We start from the raw sequence: 20,559 nt of genomic DNA, 5'->3' as shown, positions 1-20,559 counted from the left end.
ATGACCTTGCCCATGGCAGTGACCACGGTGGTGGCCAGCAGCACCATACTGATAGTGTTTTTCCCTCTTTGCCCCACAGGATGTGACATGTGTGCTGATAACCGCAACGGCGAGTGCCCCATGCACGGGCCCCTCCACTCCCTACGCCGGCTGGTGGGCACCAGCAGTGCGGCTGCAGCAGCCCCTCCGCCTGAGATCCCAGAGTGGCTCCGGGACCTGCCCCGGGAAGTGTGTCTGTGCACCAGCACAGTGCCCGGCCTGGCCTACGGCATTTGTGCGGCGCAGCGGATCCAGCAAGGCACCTGGATTGGGCCCTTCCAGGGAGTCCTGCTCTTGCCAGAGAAGGTTCAAGCAGGAGCCATCAGGAACACTCAGCATCTCTGGGAAGTAAGTCATCACCTTTCATTCCTTGTCAAATTTGATTGTTTTGAAGTAGACATTGAGTGTAATTGTACGTAGTACTAGCACCGCTCACTAGCCGTGAAAAAAAACAACACAATTTAAGTAAGCCGACCCCCAGCAGATTCCAAAATCCATCCAGCGCAAGCAAAAGCCTTGCTGCACTGGAGGTAGCCAGAAAACCAGCGGACACCTCAGAGTTCCAATCGTTTTGCACAGGAAGAGCAGATTGTTGCAGGTGCTGTGATGCGGAATAGAGGGACATGGCCAGAGAAGGCTGAAGGTTACCACACACAGTGCTCTTTACATTTTGACCTGAATAGCAAGAGCTGATGGAGCTCTCGGGTCACAGTACCAGCTCTATCATCTTAGTCTGAGTATCACATGTGGGTTGAGATGGCATATTGCACCATCGCTGTGGCCTACAGACAGTCCAAGAAAGCTGCTGAAACAAGTGCAGGAGCCTATTCTACATCCCTACTGTTTTCACAGTGAAGGTATTAGTGCTTGCTCACAATTTAGTTCAACTCTGGTCCTGCACCGACTGTGCATTCCCTTTCAGTGCTTGTGTGTGAAAGCCACTTTCATCTCTCTGAAGACGTTCTTTTTTTGTATTTGTCACCATCTCAGATAGGCTAACAGTGATAATTGATATGAAAACATTCAGGCTGCGATAGTTCGGTTTATTTTGCGATGAACGCTGACTGTGGTTTGGCAGAACAGATCAGAAACCTGCTATTGTATTCCTTTGGCCGTACAGTGACGTCCATGGCTGTTAGTGTTCGTGACCATAAATATTCTCTCCAGTGAAGCACTGGAGTTTTGTGCTTAGGTATAGGTTGTATGCAGTTGCTAACAACAGCATCTTGTGGTAAGTTAATTTAGAAAGGAAAGAGAGTATATGCTCATTTTACACACAGATTTAATAATTAATAGGGAACATATATAATCCCTGCGTGTGCCAGTACTTCTTGTACTTCTTATTTACAGAAACAGCCTACTGTCTACATAGTCTTTTGCCATGCATTTCTTTTTTGCTTTGTGCTGGAAGGTGTTATTTCTTAGTTCTGCTTAGCCCTCTGCAGCCGCAGCTTCTGCTCACCTCAAGACTGCCTGCTACAGAGAGTCAGTAAAAACGTGCGTGTAGATCTGCAGGTGATGTTTACTCACCTAGACCGAATCCAAATCTTTAGAATATAAGGGGACGTGCTTGCTGGTTAGAAACCCAACAAGGAGTCCATGAAGATGTAAAGAGTTTTCTTGCTGTCTTCAGTGGGTATACAATAAAAGTGAGTGGATTTTTAAAAGATATTTGGTATTGTGGAGCCATGTTGTGTATAGCACTCGTTCACAGAAAACCTGTGAATATTTAGGTTGTCAGCCATTTAGGGCTGATGATTACCTCTTTTAATCATGACGTTCTATTTTTGCATGCTCTCTAATACCTGTGACTTCTTTCTATGAGTAGGAGCTCCTATGCATTTCCTATATGCAAACAAATAGTAAATAACACATGAAGGTCTTTGTTTCAAAGTATTTACTCAAAAGAGTCATTGTGGCAAGAGGGAAATTTTCACATTAAAGAGTAAAAGATCAGACTCAGAACACACCTAAATGTACTCAGTAAAATTGGATGACTTGCAATCATTGGGAGTTTTGTTGCCGCCTTCAGTGGGATGGAATTTCTCTTGTATAGCAGACATTAATAAATTGGACGTAAATCTGTTCCTACCAAAACCTGGTGATTATAATGAGACCATTTTGGGATATGTTATTAGTCAATTTTTTTTAATGAAACACTATAATGATGTTGGAGGCTTTATTTTTATTGTTAAGAGGGGTTTTCTGGTTTGGACTATGCTAATTAACAGACTATAAGATAATAAAATAATAAAATAAGCTTGCCAAATCATCAAATTACATAGAACATTGAAATTTAGCTAAAACAAATGGAGTTAGAGAATTGTACATTGTCCTTAAATATTTACATTATCAATTTAATTTTTTTAAATTATGAATCAGTTTTATGCAAGTCAAGTTGCAAATATTGGTAATATTTTTTTTAAGTAGGCAAGAGCTATTTAGTCTAATTTCAGATGAACTTAAAAATTGGTTTAAATCAATGAAAGAAGGAAGGTTGTTGGGGGAAAGCCAAAAGCAAAGAAGAAAAAGATGTTAAGTAAAAATAAGAAATAGTACTGATGTTTGTGCCAGATTCAGGCCATTGATGGGTGTCAGCTGAGTTTTTGTGTGGGTTTGCTCTTCTGTTCTTAACACACAACACAGATTTCCTGTTGGCTAGCAAAATGAGTGTGTGTTTTTTAAGTGAATTATCTTAAAAATAATAATTAAATTTACTTTTTTTGGGAGGTATTGTGGGCAGCTCACTGTCTCAGATTATTTCTGTTAATGGCAAAAATTGTAAGCAAAGAATTACATACTCTAAGCTCTAACTAAAAGTTTTGGCCGTTTCTCATTTGTTTTGACTTTCAATTTGGTATGTTTTATCTGTCAGAGAAGTAATGTTGAATAAAGAAAAAGTATCACAAAAGAAAGTATAAGAAAGTGTGTGTGATTTTACAAAGCTGATCTATGAAAATTAATAAAAGCAATTGAAAGTATGTATCTGAATAGTCTGTATTCCTTTAGCCTATATGGTATAGGAGTGTGGATTAAATCGCTGTAAACGTTAAAGAAATGTCTCATCATTGTCCCTTTACAAAGTTGTGGCTCTAGTCAATTCTCTCCCAGTGATATTTTCATGATAGCTGCAAATACAAGCATGTCCACAGATCAGTTATTCAGCATTAGGTCTTGATGGACCTTATAGAGAGAACTCTTTCTTAGTACCGCAAACAGCATTCTAATATTTTTTCTCTCAGCACTGCAAAGTAAAGTTGATAGATACTTGTTTTTGTTTGCAGTTCTTTGTTTTCAGTATACACCAGATAAATAGAAGGGCTATTGCAAAGACTTTTAAGCATTTACTGATTTGGCGGCTTTTTTTATTCTCTTTGTTGTGGGAAACATCAGAAGCATTGCATTTGATGTATAGTTCAACGCTATGGAAATATGCTTCAGTCTGTCTGCACAAGTGTTCCCACCATGCACTCAATGTTTGCTTTGTATGTAATCCATACAGCATAATATACAGCAATTCAAAGTAAATTTCATACCATTCCATTACCTCACAACAGGCCTTGACACCTATGGGTGTTTATGGGAAATTATAGAGTTCTCTCACAATCAGCCAAGATAATTTTTTATAACTTACAGAAAGATCAGCCCTTCAGAAAGCCAAAAATATTAGTAATCTTTAGTTGTAGTTCTTTTTTTTTCCCCTTTGGCCCACTTCTATCCAATCCAGAGTTTGCTTATATTTTATAAAAATACAATAAACTCTGATTTGTTTAAAACAAAAACAGGACTGGGTGTATTAAGTAAACACTCTCTTTGGTAATACGGGCATTTATTCCAGCAGTGCTTGATAATATTTCTGATCTTTTTTTTTCTTTTTTTTTTTCCCCATTTTGAAGTAATGAGAACAATCCTTTTGTTATTGCAAAGAAAACAGAGACTTTCTCAGCAATTAGGTCTTACTGATGAGAATGAGATAATTTTCCCCTAATGTGTTTTCTAATAAAGAAGTGAAAAGGCACACTTGATTCCAACATATATGAAAACATTATCTCAATTATTAATGTGTCCTTACTCCCTGGAGATAAATTAATCTAGTTGCACATGGTTTCCCCTTTCTGTTTAACATCAAAATTTAATAAGAGTAGACTTAAGGAATGTATACGATATACACTTAAATTCTATTAGAATAAAATACAGAAGTTTAAAAGGCTTATGCATTTTAGTAGTTGAAGTTTTTCAGGCTCCAAACTTTAAACTGTGAATTCTGGAAACAGCTAAATTGTAAATGGTCTTCTCCCCTGTAAATGCAGTTTAGATGAAAAAACTTTTACTGACAGATGTATCAAAGGATAGAATCTTACAATTTCCTTTTCTTCATTTACCTGATTAAGAGTTTGCTGTCTCTCTTGATTTTTTTTTGTCAGCGTTCAAATAGGTTTTTTTCTTGGAATAGCCCAAGAATGTCAAATACATGATTTCACTTTATTTTAACTTGACTTAATTTAAGTTTTGCTTTTCTGGAAGAAATGCTTTTTCATATGTTATTTTTTTTTAAAGGGATGAGCAAAATATACCTATAGCAGGGAGTTCATTAGAAAATAAAAAATGCTAAACCTGTGTTACTGATTTTCCCCTTAAATGGACAGGATTAACGGGCACTAATGTCATTTTAATAAAGTACCATTTGGGTACTGATTGGCCTTTTTGTGCCTCAACTGAAGTCAAAGAAAACACTGCCTTTGACTTCATATGGACCGAGAACAGGCGTTCTGCTGGGAAGCATGCTGGCCAGAGTCCATGCAGCGGTACTGTACATTTCTGTACAAATTAATATGCAGAGAGAATCCTTACCTTTCAAACAAAGCACTCATTCCAGTTATGGTGATAGATTTGTATTTGGATTCTCAAGGCTGTAGTTTTGGACTAAATTCGCTGTTACAACAAAGCACTAGGGGATAGAATTATGTGCATGCCGTAGTTCTATTAAAGTGAAAATTATGTTTCTCAGCAATCCATCATCTAGTATTCTAGACTGCTTGTCAGCCTTGTTTCAAATATGTCATGTTCATGAAATTAAAATAATTTTGTCTTGAAAAAATCCCTTAGTTATATTACTATTCTATCTTAAATTATGCAGGGTAACAGCTGGTGCCATTCTGTTGTTGTTTTGTTTTGTCTTTTTTGAGGATTTTGTGTAGCGTACCACCCTTGCTTTTATTTTCTATTAAAAAGGCACAGTAATTTTTACATTTACATGGATTTTACGGTCACATTCTGCCTACTGGAAATATCCCTAATGTTGTGTTCAGTAGCTTGCTAAGCTCAAAGTTCAGTAAGAGCACATTCAGTGCCACAGCTTCTTTAATTTATGTACCTTAGAAGAAAATTGCGCTAAACCGCTATAAAGCAGCTTGCTAATATTTGTATTTCTAGCTCACTTAGTATCACATTTTCCCAGTTAACTTTTGTAAGTTATAGATTGCTTACTTAGGGTCAATATAACGTTAGTTTGATCCCAAATATAAAAGCTACTTTGTGTTTGATAATTCTTACTCTTAGAAAAGCTAAAATAAACCTTGATGTTTCTTTTAGAAACCCTGTGTTATTTATAAGACTTTTTCATGCCTTATCTTCATGCATCTCTGTGTCTTCAGTATGTTTATTCCATGTACACAAGATATCTATCCTATGCCTGAGCAGCTAAATAAGCCTAAGCACATGTGCAACAAAACAAATCTAATTTGGCACAGGGATTGATTCTCTTCCTATTTAACGAAGTGAAGTTTGGAATAAACTTTGGTGGGGGGTTGGATACAGCCCCAGAATCTCAACAGTGTTACTGAAAATGATGATTCTGTGGGCTGCATGGAACATGCATACTTCTGGACACACACTATTCCCAGAAAAAAAATATTTTCTAAATTGCCAGGTTATGCAGGGACTGTCTGTTTTGGCATGGCACATAATCTTACCTTGGAGATTTTATTATGTAATATGCAAAAAGACTGAAATGGAACACAAATAAATATAAAAGCCCGTTTCTGTCCTTATTTGACCACTACCTTTCTGTATTGCTCAAAAGTGAACCAATCACCAGTATTCTTGAAACACTTGACCTTTTTTTTTTATTAGTTAGTAAAAGCAGTTCCCGTTGTTGGATGAGATCTGGTTTGTAAAGCTTGAAATTATTCCTAATTTATGACACCATTAACAGTGAATTATTTCTATTGACTTTTGATTCAAAGTGCGTGAATAAAGGCAGTATTTTAATGAGATATATGGCTATGCAAAATGTGTTGCGTACCTGATGCCAATAATATATCGGCTATAGATTTGATAAGTCGAAACTGCAGCATACACTTTTCAGGGTAGCGGTGGTGTTCAATATTTTGCAGAACTGCCTCAATCACTGCTTTATGCGTTTTGGTCCCCATGCATCAAACATGCATGGACTTTAAAATGCAGACTTTTAAGTAACCGCTTAACATAAAAGCTAGAAAATCAGCCCAAGGTATACTTTTCTTCCACGCATATGGCACCTTTTTCAGATAAGTTACAGAATTCCATTATCCAAATTGTTACACATGTGTGACAGAGGTTGACCTTTAGTCATGTCAATCCTTTTTGTGTAGGCCTCGGGCTTCAGCCTAATGGCTCAAAGCCTGATTTACTCACTGTAATAAGGGCAGGAGGTCGAGCAATTGTCAGCTTGCCTGCTCGTACTCGTCTCAGAGCCTGGTTGAAGGCTGTTAACACAAAGCTTTTCAAAGTGAATTTACAACCACCACCACTGACAGAGGCCAATCAGTACACCATAAATGTCAGGTTAGTGAGATTGAGCAGTAAGTAAAGTACTGGCAGCCCACTATTGGCTGAAATCAATTGCTTAAGGTTTAACTGAGAATAGCAATCCATGTATAACTACGTCTGCGGAACCAGCTTAAGTGTGGAGAGCGAGTTGGAGAGTGGATTAGGTAGAATTACCCACCAGCAACAACCGTGGCACCAAGCCCTGCGTTTGTTCTCCTTCCATACGAAGGGTGCCTGCTCTGATGTGATTCGTGGCCAAAAAGTTGTTGGACCTGCCTCTAAGTTCCAGAAATAAGATTATCCTTTTTTACGTATGGAAAAAAGAGAAGAAAGGTAAAACTGTGCACTATCTTACCTGGACAAAGCAGGCTAGGTAATTTTTTAACGTATTGGTTCAGTAATACTCGACTATTTTTGGTCCTCGGTTCCAGAGAAGGCTTTTTCATAAGGAAACTGTGGCTTTTTGCTGTTGGCTTGTAACTGGAAACTATCGCAGAATTCACTAATGAGTGATTATGTACCTGATGGTCTGAATATCCATGAGATGTAGTTACCCACAAGACTGAATGTTTTTATCATTTTGTGTAGTGACAGCTTGGACAACAATTCATTTGGCTTTGAAAGCATCAGCATTAAAATGTACAAATCCATTAAAATGCTGTATGCCAGGATTTATAAATTAGGCAATTTCCTTGATTATTGTAATCATTTACAAAATTGATTGTCCCAGTGTGGTATAGGCAGATTTCAGCAATGATCATTGACAACAGGCACATCCTTTAATATCTATACTCATTGTTCCCTAAAAGAAAAGCCACTCTACTATGAGGTTATTCTCCATCTCAAGGTCAATTATGCATTGAAAAAGTCTACTAATGTAGAAGATCACACATCTTTAAGGGAGAACCACGTCAGCTATTTATATACTGTAATGATAGCCGGAACACTTATTTTTTCTTCTGTTTGTAATTTGTTTGCTGATGGTCAAGGCATTCACTTCAGTCTGTAGTACTTATTCTCTTTGTGATTCGTTATTGAAAGTTAAATAATTTTGGCAAATTGCAGCTGTAAATATTTATTTGATTGAAGATTTAAAAGTCAATAATGTGTTTTATTTGTTGCATCTTAAAGTTCTAATTAACCTATAGATATAGTGTATAGTAACTTGATTTGGGTCAATTATTTCTGCAAGACATAATAAAGACATTATGTCACAAAGCAAATATGCTCTAGAAGTATTCCTGTATTAAAACAAATACAATAAAGCCGCAAAATGCTAGCCACCAACCACAAAACCACAGTGCTTTCTACTTGCATAAAAATAAGCAATATGCACGGTAAAAACCTATAAATGCTAAACCTTAAAATGGAGGTGATTACAGGAGATTCTTTTTGCAAACTGTAGATGAGTTCCTCTCATAGCTGGCAACAAGCTAATTTGTGTCAGGCCTCATGCAGATGATGGGCTTCCAGGACTAATATCCTGCACTTGTTAATCAGTCCTTGCTCAGACAAGATAGCCATTGATGTCACTAGGAACTTTGATTTAATGAGGTCTTCAGGCATGACTGAATGACACAGTATCACTTCAATCACAATTCTTAAATCATTTTTTTCCAAGATAGGCCAGCCGTTCTTTCAGAACTGCAGAGCCACCTGCATATTGTCTGCCACTGTCTATACAACAACAGTAACATGCAGTTAACATAAAGGTACCCTTGTATAAATGCATTCATTTGACCTAAGCATAATATTTTGCTGTGAAGAAAGAAAGGATTGGATTGCCAGTGACTGTGTAGTAGTGCCTTGTATTTAGTTAGATAAATATTAGCATCAAAGAAAAACATTTTTTTTGTATCTTGTAAAAATCTGTAACTCATAAATTTATTGTTTGTACTACATTGCATATTTGTTGCATGAATTTAGCAAGATGTATGTAAACAATTCCATATTTTAACAGTAATTCAACCTGGTACTTTCTGTGTAGTGACCTAGTGGTGTATAAGCAAGCAAATTTAGTGACCGCAGGGCATTTTTAAAGATGTTTTGGTTTCATCTGTGGAACTACAAAGTAGAGAAAAGTGGTTTTATCATGAGTACGAGAACTGAAACAGAAGCCATATGAAGGCTCTGTTCTTCATGTTGTTCACCTGTAACAGAGCCCTGAATCTGGAAATAGACTAATGTTCAGTATTTGTTACAGTCCTAAACTGAAAAAAAAAATCCTACATTAAATGAAGTGTCATGTATAAAGCAAATGAAGTAAGCAAATCCAGAGTTCATGATTTTTACCTAGGCTAATCTTCCATTTCTGTAAAGGTCAGTGTTTTTTAAAAAATGGTTTATATGTACTTTTTGCCTGATGCCATGTCAGCATTCACTGTGGAAAGCAGGGTATTAGTTTTTATCAATCTGTCAAAAGAACTTTAATAGCAGTGCAGATTGGTGACTGATACTATTTTTAGACCACCATTTTACGAAAAAAGCTTACCATTGAAGTAAAAATAATAGTTTTAAAAGTGTTCTATTTTGTATTTCTATTTTAAGTTGGCTTGAATTCTGACCTTATTTCCACTGCTCCAGTAAAAGAAGAAGATGAAAGGGATCCACGATTATGTAGAGAAAAATGAGAAGGACTCAGGTATATTTTTTTTATTTGTAAGATCAGTTGCTAATAGAGCGCATCTTCATTTCCAGTTAGAGATGTGAAGTTTTGCTGAGCTACAGATATTTCCCTGGGTTTGTGTTAGTTCATTTTATTGTGACCAGCAAGATTTCAGTGACAGCTGCGGTAGCAAAGTGACATTTGTCCACCTCTAAAAAAAAGAGTTGTCTGTCAGAGCAAACCTTCTGAGAAGGATTTCACATTTGATGGGAAAAAACCCCAACTTTTTAAAAAATTTGATTCTTATCCATGACATAGGGCCATTCTCCATTTCAGAGCAGGAAAACTGGTGTACAGGTTGGTTAGGTGCCTCTAGATGGCGTGCATTTGGAAAGTTCAGGAAGAAACACTAACATCTAATCAAAATCAATATGTTTCTTTTTAACTAATGCAAAAATGTCTTCAGAATACTTAAGCAAAACTGATAGGTTCCTGAAAAACTTGATTCTTAACAAGATGTTTTTTTCATGCAGAAAACTGGAGGTTGCAGATTGGTTTTTGACCAGGTCTAACAGAAATACACACGTTACACAGACTTACAAATTTCACTTAAAGCTGCTGTAACCATTTTGGGCAGCTGGCAAAGTGTACCAAGCTAAGACCTCAGCTGTGTTTTCAGGAGCGTTCTCTTTTCCATGGTCCCAAACCTGCAAATTGCTAAGTAACCTACTCTGGCTCTGGCATTGTGCTGGTGAGAGGTGCTTCCTGAGAAATATGAGGTCTTGTTTCTGTGTTGGGACCAAAACTTTTCACCCAGCTGAACCTCTTCTGTTGTTCAGAACTCAATACAGTAGAATTTACTTTGCTGTAAATCTTTCAGCACATTTAAAAGTTAGGTAAGGAGTTTCGGAAGCTCAATTTCCGATGCAATTTTATCACAAAGATAACCAAAGTGAAGACGAACATTGGCATTTCCTTAGACTGCACACTAATCATGAAGACATTTAGGAAAAAATGGGTACCATATTAATGTTCAAATGTTTGCATCAGTGTTGTCTCATCTGAATTTCATTCTCTTTTCTGAAACCAGGATCACATTCAAGTTACTTGGAATAAGAAGTAGTTTTTTATGAATATTACCTTGTTTGCTTGTTTGTCCAGAATGGTAGCTATTGAGTCTAGGGATTTGGAGAATTTCCAACAGTGAGAGTTCTCCAGCAGAAGCCACAAGGCCTGGGCTCAGGGGTGTCTATAGCCCACCATATGGTAGAACGTACATTAGAGTAGGCTATATATCTGAGCCTGGGTGGGCTCAGACAGTAACGCTGTCTGAGTAGCTATTTGACCTTGGGGTCTGCCATTCCCAACAAAAGATGGCTGAGGGTCAGGCTGAGGTCTGCAGCCTCCCTTTCCTCCAAAGACTACATTTGTCTGTCTCTTTTCTTAACCTTTGTGGGTTTTTGTTTATTTAATAAAATGTTAATTTTTATGCCCTAATTACCCAAAAGTGACATGTCCCAGAGGCAATAATGTTGCAGAAGTTTTACTTCATTGTTTGAAACAGATTTTTCCTTCACTTGTGAAAGGCTAATTTGTGTACAATTCCATTGTTTGCTGCTGAGCCAAATCAGATGGCTCTTTTTTTAAATATATAGCAAATGTCATGTTGGATCACTTTAAGGACTTTGCAGGGTCTTAATCTGCTTAATTCTTCATTCTGAGTTTATATTTCTTCCACATTATTACTTATCTCTTCCGAAATCTCACAGGTCCACATACTATACCTTACGCTGTTCATTCCCACTCTATGGCCTGCATGTCATAGTGGCTGTATTCATGATCAGAAATAGCTAGCAATGCCTCTCAGGATGCTATCAATCACAATTTGAAATAACAACGATAGCCAATGAAGAAGTTTGTACAAGACCTTCTCCCCTCTCTGAAGCTGAGCAGCACGCTGCTCCCACACCGCACCCAGCCACTGGTCGGTGGGTAGTTCGGGAAAAATGCTCCTTTCTCTGTCACATTTGGCTTTCACATCAACTGTTTTAAGGGATGAAAGACATCAAGAATTGAAACTTCCCGCTGCATCCACAGAGAAAGCAGCCCGCTACAGTGACATGTAAGCCAAGGCAGTTCCATGTCTCGGCAATAATTTATGATCAGAGCCAACCTAGTGAAGGTACAAACCACCATGGTGTTTGTTTTACTATTTTTTACCTTTCTTACTTTTGTTTTATAATTGTTTACTTTTTAATTAAATTCTTATTTATTTTATTATTTATTACTGTAAAAATCTTACATTAAAAATGCATTATGTGATTTCTGAAAAGTTGTGCATTTGTCTCAGTGCTTCCTATGAAGAGGGCAAACATTCTGGCATTTTCTTTCTGTGTGGAAGGTGATTTAATTTATTTGGAGAATTATCAGTGTGCAGTTGAGAACAACCATTTCTAGTTCTAGCTGTTATCCTTAACTGGGCAAAAAACCTTTTCTCTTTCACAGGCAAAGCTGGACTGGATGTACATTAACATTTTGATAGTTAATTCCATTGCTTTATTTAAATAACGCTACAGTCAGTCACTGCAACTTGATATTAACTTACCTGATAAACCTCTGAAAGAGGTAATGTTGAGAAATTTCTATGTAAGAAAGACTCTGTAGTGCAGCATCCGAGGATCAGATTGCCACAGACTGAAAGTCTGACTGAATTTCTCCCTCCTTCACACTCTTTGAATGTCTCACCATAAAAATCAGAGCGCTAGATATCTTGTCTTCCACTTTTCCTCAGCAAATTCTTGTATCTATGGAGGCTGAAAAAGTGGACCTTTAGATCATAGGGAAAACTGGGGCAACAGGCAGATGCAGGCTGCTAAAGAAATGTGTTTGAAGAAGATGGAGAATAGGATAGCAAGGCAATGTAGTGCCAGTAAGTTTGGAGAAAGAGCCAGGGCGGTCTCAGACTACAACTCTTGTAGAAGATTATTGCCATTCTTTCTCTTTGTTCTCAAAGACTACAGGTAATTTTACCACTCCCTCACAAACCAGGCTAGTCTTGTCTCATGAGCATTACAGTGCTGATCTCTCTATCATTCAGTTTTTGAGCTGGCACTGTCTGGTGATAGATATCCTACAGAAAGTCACAGGCAAAACATTAAGAAATGATAGGATTCAGAATTAATAATTTTCTCCCTCATGTTCTCATGGTTTTCTGCTGTGGATATTTTCCACTCTCTTGTTGATTAATTTAATTTTTTTGTCTAGTTTAAGGTTTCAAAAACTTGCAAATGCTACAAAATGTAGCTTTGGTAATATTCTTGAGCATGCAAAGCTTTTTGTAGTGATCTTTTAGTGTGTCCTTAGCATTGCACTAGGAAATGTGATATCACACCAAGGGTAGACCATGGCCAGGCACAAATGGGCACAAGCTTGCTATGTCTGTGGTCTAAGCTGACCAGACAGAAGCCTGCTGTGGACTGGAAGCCATGTGGGAGTGTGTCTGCTAGTGCAGTGCCATGCCCAAGGGAACAAGTCCTAGCAAGGTTAATTGTCTTATGGGCTGAAACTGGATTGTGCCCTGGCAGTGTTTATTATGATTAGTGTGAGCTGGATCTCTGTGTCTCCTGACATGGCTTTGTCCTGTGCCTGATAGGGAAAATTTTGTGACTATTTGACCAACACCTTACTAGCTTTTCTGAAAACTTAAAGATAAGATGGGCTTCCGCTTTAGCTGCAGGTGATCTATCCTAGCAGTAATACTGACAGGTCTTCTTAGTGGCTCCAAGTCAATCATAAGCAAATGGTGCAACTGCAAATATCAGTGAAGGTCTTACATTGTGTGCTTTATAATAGGGCAGTTTTGCACATACATACAAGCCTAGTCAGTACTAACATTTGCTAAAACTGCTCACAAATCATACACTTGAAAGTTGAATAGTTTCATATTAACAAGTTGAAAATTCCTAGTAAGCTTCACTATTTAAAAAAAAATCAATTGCTGTGCCTAACTACAGTTAATTGGGTAAGAATATTCTTCTCTTGTGTTCGTGACAACTATAAATAGTATAAATGGAGGCCTGGGTGCTGTAAGCTCATACCATAATGTCACTGCACTATTCTGAGCTTTCATTTACTCCCTTCAACTTTGTTGGGAGCTGGTGGTGTTGAGGAGCTTACAGAAAGCATGGAGTGGCTTCCAAGATCAGGACTCCTGAGCTTGGTCGCAGTGTCAGATTGCAGGATTTTTCAGGTCTTTTCATTCTATGTTTCATGGTGATTGTACTTGCTAGTGAATAAAAAGAGTCCAACGTTACTCCCCATTCAGGTGAAACAAAAATGGTAGGCGTTTCAAAAAGGGCAAATATTTTAAATTCATACATCAGTCTTTTAAATTTTCCATCCTAGAGGAGTCTGTTGGAGAGGCACCAGGGGAAGAGGAGAGAGACCTTGGCTTTGCGCATGAGTATAGTTCGTGTGTGAGTAGCCCCTGAGCATTATGGCATTTAACCCTCCAGCAGAAAGGTTATGGTAGCTACAAATTGTATAAAATGGATGGTAACACCTGACTGAAATGTCTTTGAAGAGTTACTGCGTGTCTAGAGTCCACAACCAGAGAACTGTGGGAAAAGAGAAGAGAGTACATGGTGGCTGTGGAGGTGATCAGCTTCTGCAAAAAAAGCCTTTGAATGGAGTTCTTAATGGAGCTTAATACATTGTCTTCAAGACTAGAGTTGATGTGACTTCTTTGTACGGACACTTAGATATGAAAAAAACCAAACCTGGCAGATGGGCTTTTCTATTCAATGGATGAGACAGGATAGACAAAATACCATGGCTAGAAGCTGAAGTTAGAAAAAATGCATCTCAAAAGAAGAAGGTAATGATGTTTTGCAGTAGTTAAACATAAGAATATCTTACTAAAAGAGGCAGGTACCTTACTTTGACTCTTTAAAAGGTCATTAGATGTGCTGAGTTCTGCATCTTTGGGTTGGATGAACTGAGCCTTTGCCTCCTCGGTCTGTGAACAGGGGACAGTTGTTTGAGGTGTTAGTTCTTCATTTCACAACTAGCGTATCTGTGCCCTGGGCTGACTGGCACTGACCTTGCAGGTTTGTCCTAATCTCTGCAGCTTCAGATGTGGCCGTCCTGGCTTGCTGGTTTATCTGGGCGTTTCTTGCCTTAGCAATTCCTTGCCATTATGGGGGCATCAGGTACTCATGGCACACTGGTCCTCTCTCTTTTTTCTGTGCCTTTTCCTGGATGGCAGCTAATGGCCTAAGAAGTGTAGTCTGGAGCAGATGATCGAACAGTCCCTCTGGCTTTAAAATCCATGAAACTATGAAGCTAACCAAGAAAAGTTACTGTGTCTGTGTAAACCTTATCAAAACTGAGCTCTGCTCATTCTCCCAAGTAAGAGTTTCTGTGCTTATAAATTCCTCTCAGCCTCCTTTTCTGACAGAGTGCAGCACATCAGAGGAATTGTCTGATAAAGATGGGGAGAGAGGAGAGGGATTATTATAAAAGCCAGCCATGTGGCTTCTGCCTGGAAGTCTGCATATTTCCCTTATACATGAAGTGGCATATACAGACTGCAGCTTAACCCAGAGCTCCAGAGAAATAATAATATGGAAGAAAGAGCAACAGTAGCTCTGAATTTCTTGCAATTATCCTATTGCAACAACAGTGAATGGACATGCAACTATACAACACAACCCCCACAGCTGTCACTTTGGCAAACCTTTTGATGAATTGGATCTTGATATTTACAGAATCTATTAAAATACAGCCCATCATGTGTTTGTTTATATGTTGACAAGATGATGTACACCCTGCGGGTCAAGGGTGATGTGAACTGTTTTGGTGTTCTTGTCAAAGCAGCTAAAAAAAGAGCATTTAAATAATTTTTGTAGAATAATTGTCTAAGAATGTAAGAGCAACATACAGAATTCTTACTTTGAAAAGAAATCTCTACTGATCTGACACAAATATCTGAGCTTGTTATCAATCAAAAAGACTTTCCTACTTCTTCTTTAATATGTTAGAAAATTGGCAGCTCAGATAGAAAAAACAAATAGCAAAATTAAACAGAAAGGAATTGATTTAACTTCTTGGGTGGTTTATCCAGTACCATATAAAATTTTTCACTTGGGCTTGTCACTTATTAAATATATTTTTTTAACAAATGAGGCTATACAGCACATACAAAATCTTGCACTGTTTCGGCATAAATAGTCTAAGTTAGAATTAGCTTTATGAGGGTATCAAATGTATTTCTTTGAACATCATTCATATGTGTTTGATTTTTCTTTGCAGTTATGAAGAAAAAATACTGTCTGAAATGAAATCATGTCAATCTAGTTGTCCTCACAGATATGTCTTGTAAATTCAACTGTGGCTGCGTCAAGGGTGTTACCTGTGTAAAACTGGACCCCAAATTCATATGCTGAAGGAATCCAAAGCATTCTCCCAACTTCATTATATTGTTATTAGATTATATTCTCATGAAGTAGGCTAAGAGCTAAGATAACTTATTATAGAAGAATCTCTTTCCATCTCACATTTTTTATTACTTTTTTTTTTTTCAGCACCTTGGAGTCATGTGCCTCAGAAATAAATAATCCTGTCCCAACATAAAGCTAGTACATGGTTATTTCAGTACCATAAAAGAAATCATGGAAGAGAGCAGATAAAGAAGATGAGTTTCAAGGGAACAAAAAATACAGTTTTCTCAGATTTGTTATGTGCATGTTGTCAAATTGATGAGGTATCCAAATGCTTCACTGTTTTAGAAAGGAATGGGTGCATTTGGAGCACAGAGTGGAGCTGGGATGAGAAGGCTGAGAGAGAAGAAGGGTGTGTGAAGATGAAAAAGAAAGAATAGGTGAATAAAGGGGGGAAAAGGAAGAGCTGCATCTAGGCAGTGTGAGAAAGGATGGATCAGGAGTGTTGCGGATGAGGAAGACAAGGTGACAGCTGGACATGAGCTATCCTGAGATGTTGTGCTGAAGAAGTGGTAGTGTTTGCCTTCGTGTACCCCTTGAGAAGAGGGACCTGCGAACAGCTCGTGGTACCTTCAGATTTCCTCTTCCTAAGGGGAACAGGCTGTGCTGGTTCGGCTCTGGTGAAAGCTTATTCCTGGGCCCTGGGGTCCCTCAGAAAGCTGCCGCTTGGATCAGGTTTGGGAAAGGAAACAGAGCAGCCTGCTCTTTTATTCATATTGCAGAAAGGAGGTTCAGGGCTTTCCTGAGCTGAAATACTGCTAGCTTTTTCTTTTGTTATATATTTCTAAGACTGGTCTGGCAAAGAAAAGTGCTTATAACTTTGTTTCAAAATGAAAGCCAAGATCCTCCTTCACATATCTGGGAACTTCTCTTTTCCTTTTTATTCCTTCAAGTTGCCTTAACCTTGTTCCAAAAGGATTACTTTAAATATTTTTCTCTCTCTCTTTTTTTTTTTTTTTACTTTTCTGTTGGGACTGCCAACAATGAACCAGTTAGAACTAGTTGTGAGACAGCAGTCTACAGACACTTGCCCAGATGGAGCTGAGTTGATACCACCAAAAACAAAGGCATGGTCATCAGATGGTAGTGCCCTTTGGTCACAAAGGATATCTCTACCCACTACAATGGTGTGTTGGGCTGAGTTATTTCTGAAAGAGCTATTCTACCTGCATGGCACAATGTAGCTAAGTTTTCAAAATTGTTAGCCTGGATGCATCATTGCAGTGTGCCTAGGCTGCATCGCGTAACATGAGCAAGGTTTGAGATTCTGCTCCTGAAGCCACCCAAATCAGTGACCAAGGCTCTGAGCAGAGCTCAGTGATTAGACTGAATACAAGATGTTAGTGTCCTAGGAAGAAAAAAAAAAGTGGCCCCATTTGCTGGTTGTGCTCAGCTGTTTATTATGATGGACTCTAATTAGACACCACAGATCTTTCAGGCGCATGGTATGTGCAAACCTCAAATAAGAAAATCTGAAACATTCTTTTTAAGCTCACAGCAGAATCAGAAAAATCCACTATCAAACCAATGACAAAACTTGTGCTTAATTTTCTGGAAGCTTGCATTAAGATTTGATGTGTAACTTTTAAAGCAATTAAGCAGCACAGTGTAAAGCAAAGGAAGGAGATGAATGTGATTTGAGACTGAGGGTATACGCAAAAAAAATCCAATTCTCTTAAACTTTATTTTATTTTATTCTATTTTATTTTAATTTATAAACAGCTAATAAAGGTTGCAGTGTGGTTTATACCACTGTAAACTGATACATGAATTAGAGACAAGTGTCACACTTGCATTACATTTTCCAGATTTTCCAAGTTTGTCAGTCTGAATGCTCTTTGGACAATGTATCTGACAGTTTAATTAATTATAATGGAAATATAACAAAATGCTCATGCCTTTAACAGTATTCTTTGGCAAGTATTACACTTTATGAAGAACTTCACAACTTTAAAAAGGAAAAAATCCAATACATTAGTTAAGCTTTTTCATTTTTATTAATGGTCTTTGTTATGTGCTTTCCTATGTGGGAAACAGACTTTCAGGCAAGAATGAAAACAAGAAACAACCAAAGAAACGTCTCTTTCAGTGTCATGCTAACAGGCTCTCATGAAGCCTGTGAACAGATTAGCTCCTATTCAGTGAGTGTGCTTAGAAATAAGGAGGTATGGTACAGGATTTAGCTGCTGGTTATAGATATATAATCCTCGGTGTTAGGGTCAGATGTTAAAAAACCAAGAAAACAGCCAAGTTACCTACTTGTAACTGTGGTTGCTTCCAGCAGAGGCTACTAAGCTGTTGTCCATGGCTCCCTGGTGGTCTGCAGGCCCTTGCAAAACGTTCTGCGGATTACATGGAGGACTGAGTTCAAAGGAGTCTCCCTAGGTGGTATAATCATGAGCTGTATTTCAGCACCATCATGACAGATGCTTTTCCTGACAAAAGACAGGACCTGCGCCATGTCTGGCGTTGGCATTCCACTAGGATTTCCACATACGCAGTTCAGGGTGTCCATGTGCTCATCAGACACTTGTTTGCAAATGTCATATTTGTCGATGCGGGGACTCAGTTTGCCCGTGAAATCTTGTCATAGCTGAACACCACGTGTCAATATAGAGTATGGGCACAGCTCACTTCAACAGGGTAGAAACTGGCCTTCCTTGCAGCTGGTTGGACTGTCTGGATAATAAGATTATGGCAAGAGTCACTAGATGACACTGTTACGTAGTTTCACACAATCTTTTTTCTTAGTGCCTGTGTTCAGTCTTTGAAGATATGCTGTACCGACTCCTGTGCTTCCGTGCCTGTTAGTTTGTACTGCTGCAAGCACCTGGACAATTTCCTATCTGATTATATCATTCTGACTAGGCTTTGCCAGAGGGCAGAGTTGGTTCTTCATTTTGGACAAGTGAATATAATTTGCATCCCAAAGACCCGATTTTGACAGCAATGGTTTCTCCTCTGTTAAGAATGAGATCTGCAAAGACCTCTGTATTTGGAGCACTCAGAAGTTATTCCTGTCCACCCTGGGACAAGGCTGTGGTGGCACAGGGACTGCTGGGTGATCTGGTGTGGTGTCTTTGGAGAGAGCAGGTCAGCAAGGGGAGTCACAGCTGCTTTACCGGAAGCACAGCTGCCCTCTCAGGTCATCCTGGTTCTGCCGTGGAGTGATGGAGTCACTGTCACTTTTCATGTGTAAACTGTGCTTTTCCTTGGCCTTTCTCCCAGTGGAGGGATAAGACCCTCTGATCTTAAGCAAAGCCTTCTTCTCCTCCATCTCATAAGGTTGAAATAGATAGGCTCACCAGGCTTTATTATTTCATGCTGTCATTTGCAACATCAAGATTTTGCTGCAATGCAATAAGTGGTATGCAATTATTGTCATGCTCCAGACATACTCATATTCTTGCCACTCTCATATTATCTCAAGGCTTCCAGAGAATGACTTGAGGCATCCCAGCCAGTCAAGTCTTGAAATTAAAGCTGAGTGGAAGTGGCACGCTTTTAGGGTTTTTTTTTTACTTTTAAGCATGTGTCTGAAAAGCTTTCCCAACACAGTATTTTTTGAGCAATATGACAAAAAGTGATTTTTTTGTTTTTTGTTTTTTTTGTTTTGCTTTTGAGTTGCTCTGCTGGAATCATTTACTGAGTAGGAAAGGTCATTTTAGGGAAGCAGCTTTCAGCAGCATGACAACCACAGCTTTCCGAAAAACTGCTGTTACTGCTGTTCACTGTACCAAAAAAACCCACAATGAAAAAGAAAAGGCGAGAAGTGTATTTTGGAAAGAAAGCTGAAATTGAAAAAAAAAAAAAAAAAGAAAAAAGAAAAAGCAAGAAGTGTATTTTGGAAAGAAAGCCGAAATTAAAAAAAAAAAAGGTATAAGCAATGATATTCCTTGCATCTTTTCTCCTGATTGGTTGACGGCATGCTTTCATAGACCAGTCATAATGGAGGCTAAGAATTTTTAAGACTGGTATGATGCTATACATTTATTTATAAATGTTTTTATATAAAGATGCTGTTCTTGTTTTGCTAGTCAAAAATGCACTACCATACTCACACTCAAATGTTAAGATGATAAAAATTGTTTATACAGTTATTGTTTTCCTAAAGAGCATGAGAAAGTAACCAATACAAAAGCAATACAAAAATGTCTGACTTTTTTTAGCACTAGTCTCAGTGAACTCCATCCAGGGTGTGGCAATTTATAGCAGGTCGTGTTTGCACTCTCAGTCACTAACAATCTGTATCAGTAAGTTAAGTATCTGGTCTAAGTCAGTTAACCATGCTCATGATGTATTGCCCTCTGACGGTGCCTGTTTCTCTCCGTTGTCTCTACAAGGACATGGGGTAACAGGGTTAGGTTATATACTTAACCTTAGTTGGTTAATGTTATGTGAAATGAATCCTACCTTCAAGTCACTAACAAACTTCATTTTACACTGCATGTGAACAAAGGAAATAATCAATAGTGCCCTCATATTTATTATCAGTTTACCCTATTGTAAATTCACTGAGGGCATGTTACATTGCAGCCAAAGATGTGTCTGTACCTCTGGGCAGGTACAAGCCAACTAGCTTTAAGCGAGGTAAATATTTCAGCC

General features: G+C 38.3%; 1 protein-coding gene across 1 annotated transcript in view; it reads left to right on the top strand.

Annotated features, from left to right (window-relative positions):
- PRDM6 (PR/SET domain 6) overlaps nt 1–20,559 on the top strand; it is a 72,597-nt gene that overhangs the window by 9,674 nt on the left and 42,364 nt on the right. The window contains exon 2 of the mRNA XM_059834263.1: nt 80–387. Coding sequence (XP_059690246.1) covers nt 80–387 — 308 coding nt within the window. The remainder of the gene's footprint in view (nt 1–79; nt 388–20,559) is intronic.

The sequence above is a fragment of the Gavia stellata genome, chromosome Z, assembly GCF_030936135.1.
Source record: "Gavia stellata isolate bGavSte3 chromosome Z, bGavSte3.hap2, whole genome shotgun sequence".
NCBI lineage: Eukaryota > Metazoa > Chordata > Aves > Gaviiformes > Gaviidae > Gavia > Gavia stellata.
This window is presented reverse-complemented; position numbering and strand designations above follow the sequence as displayed.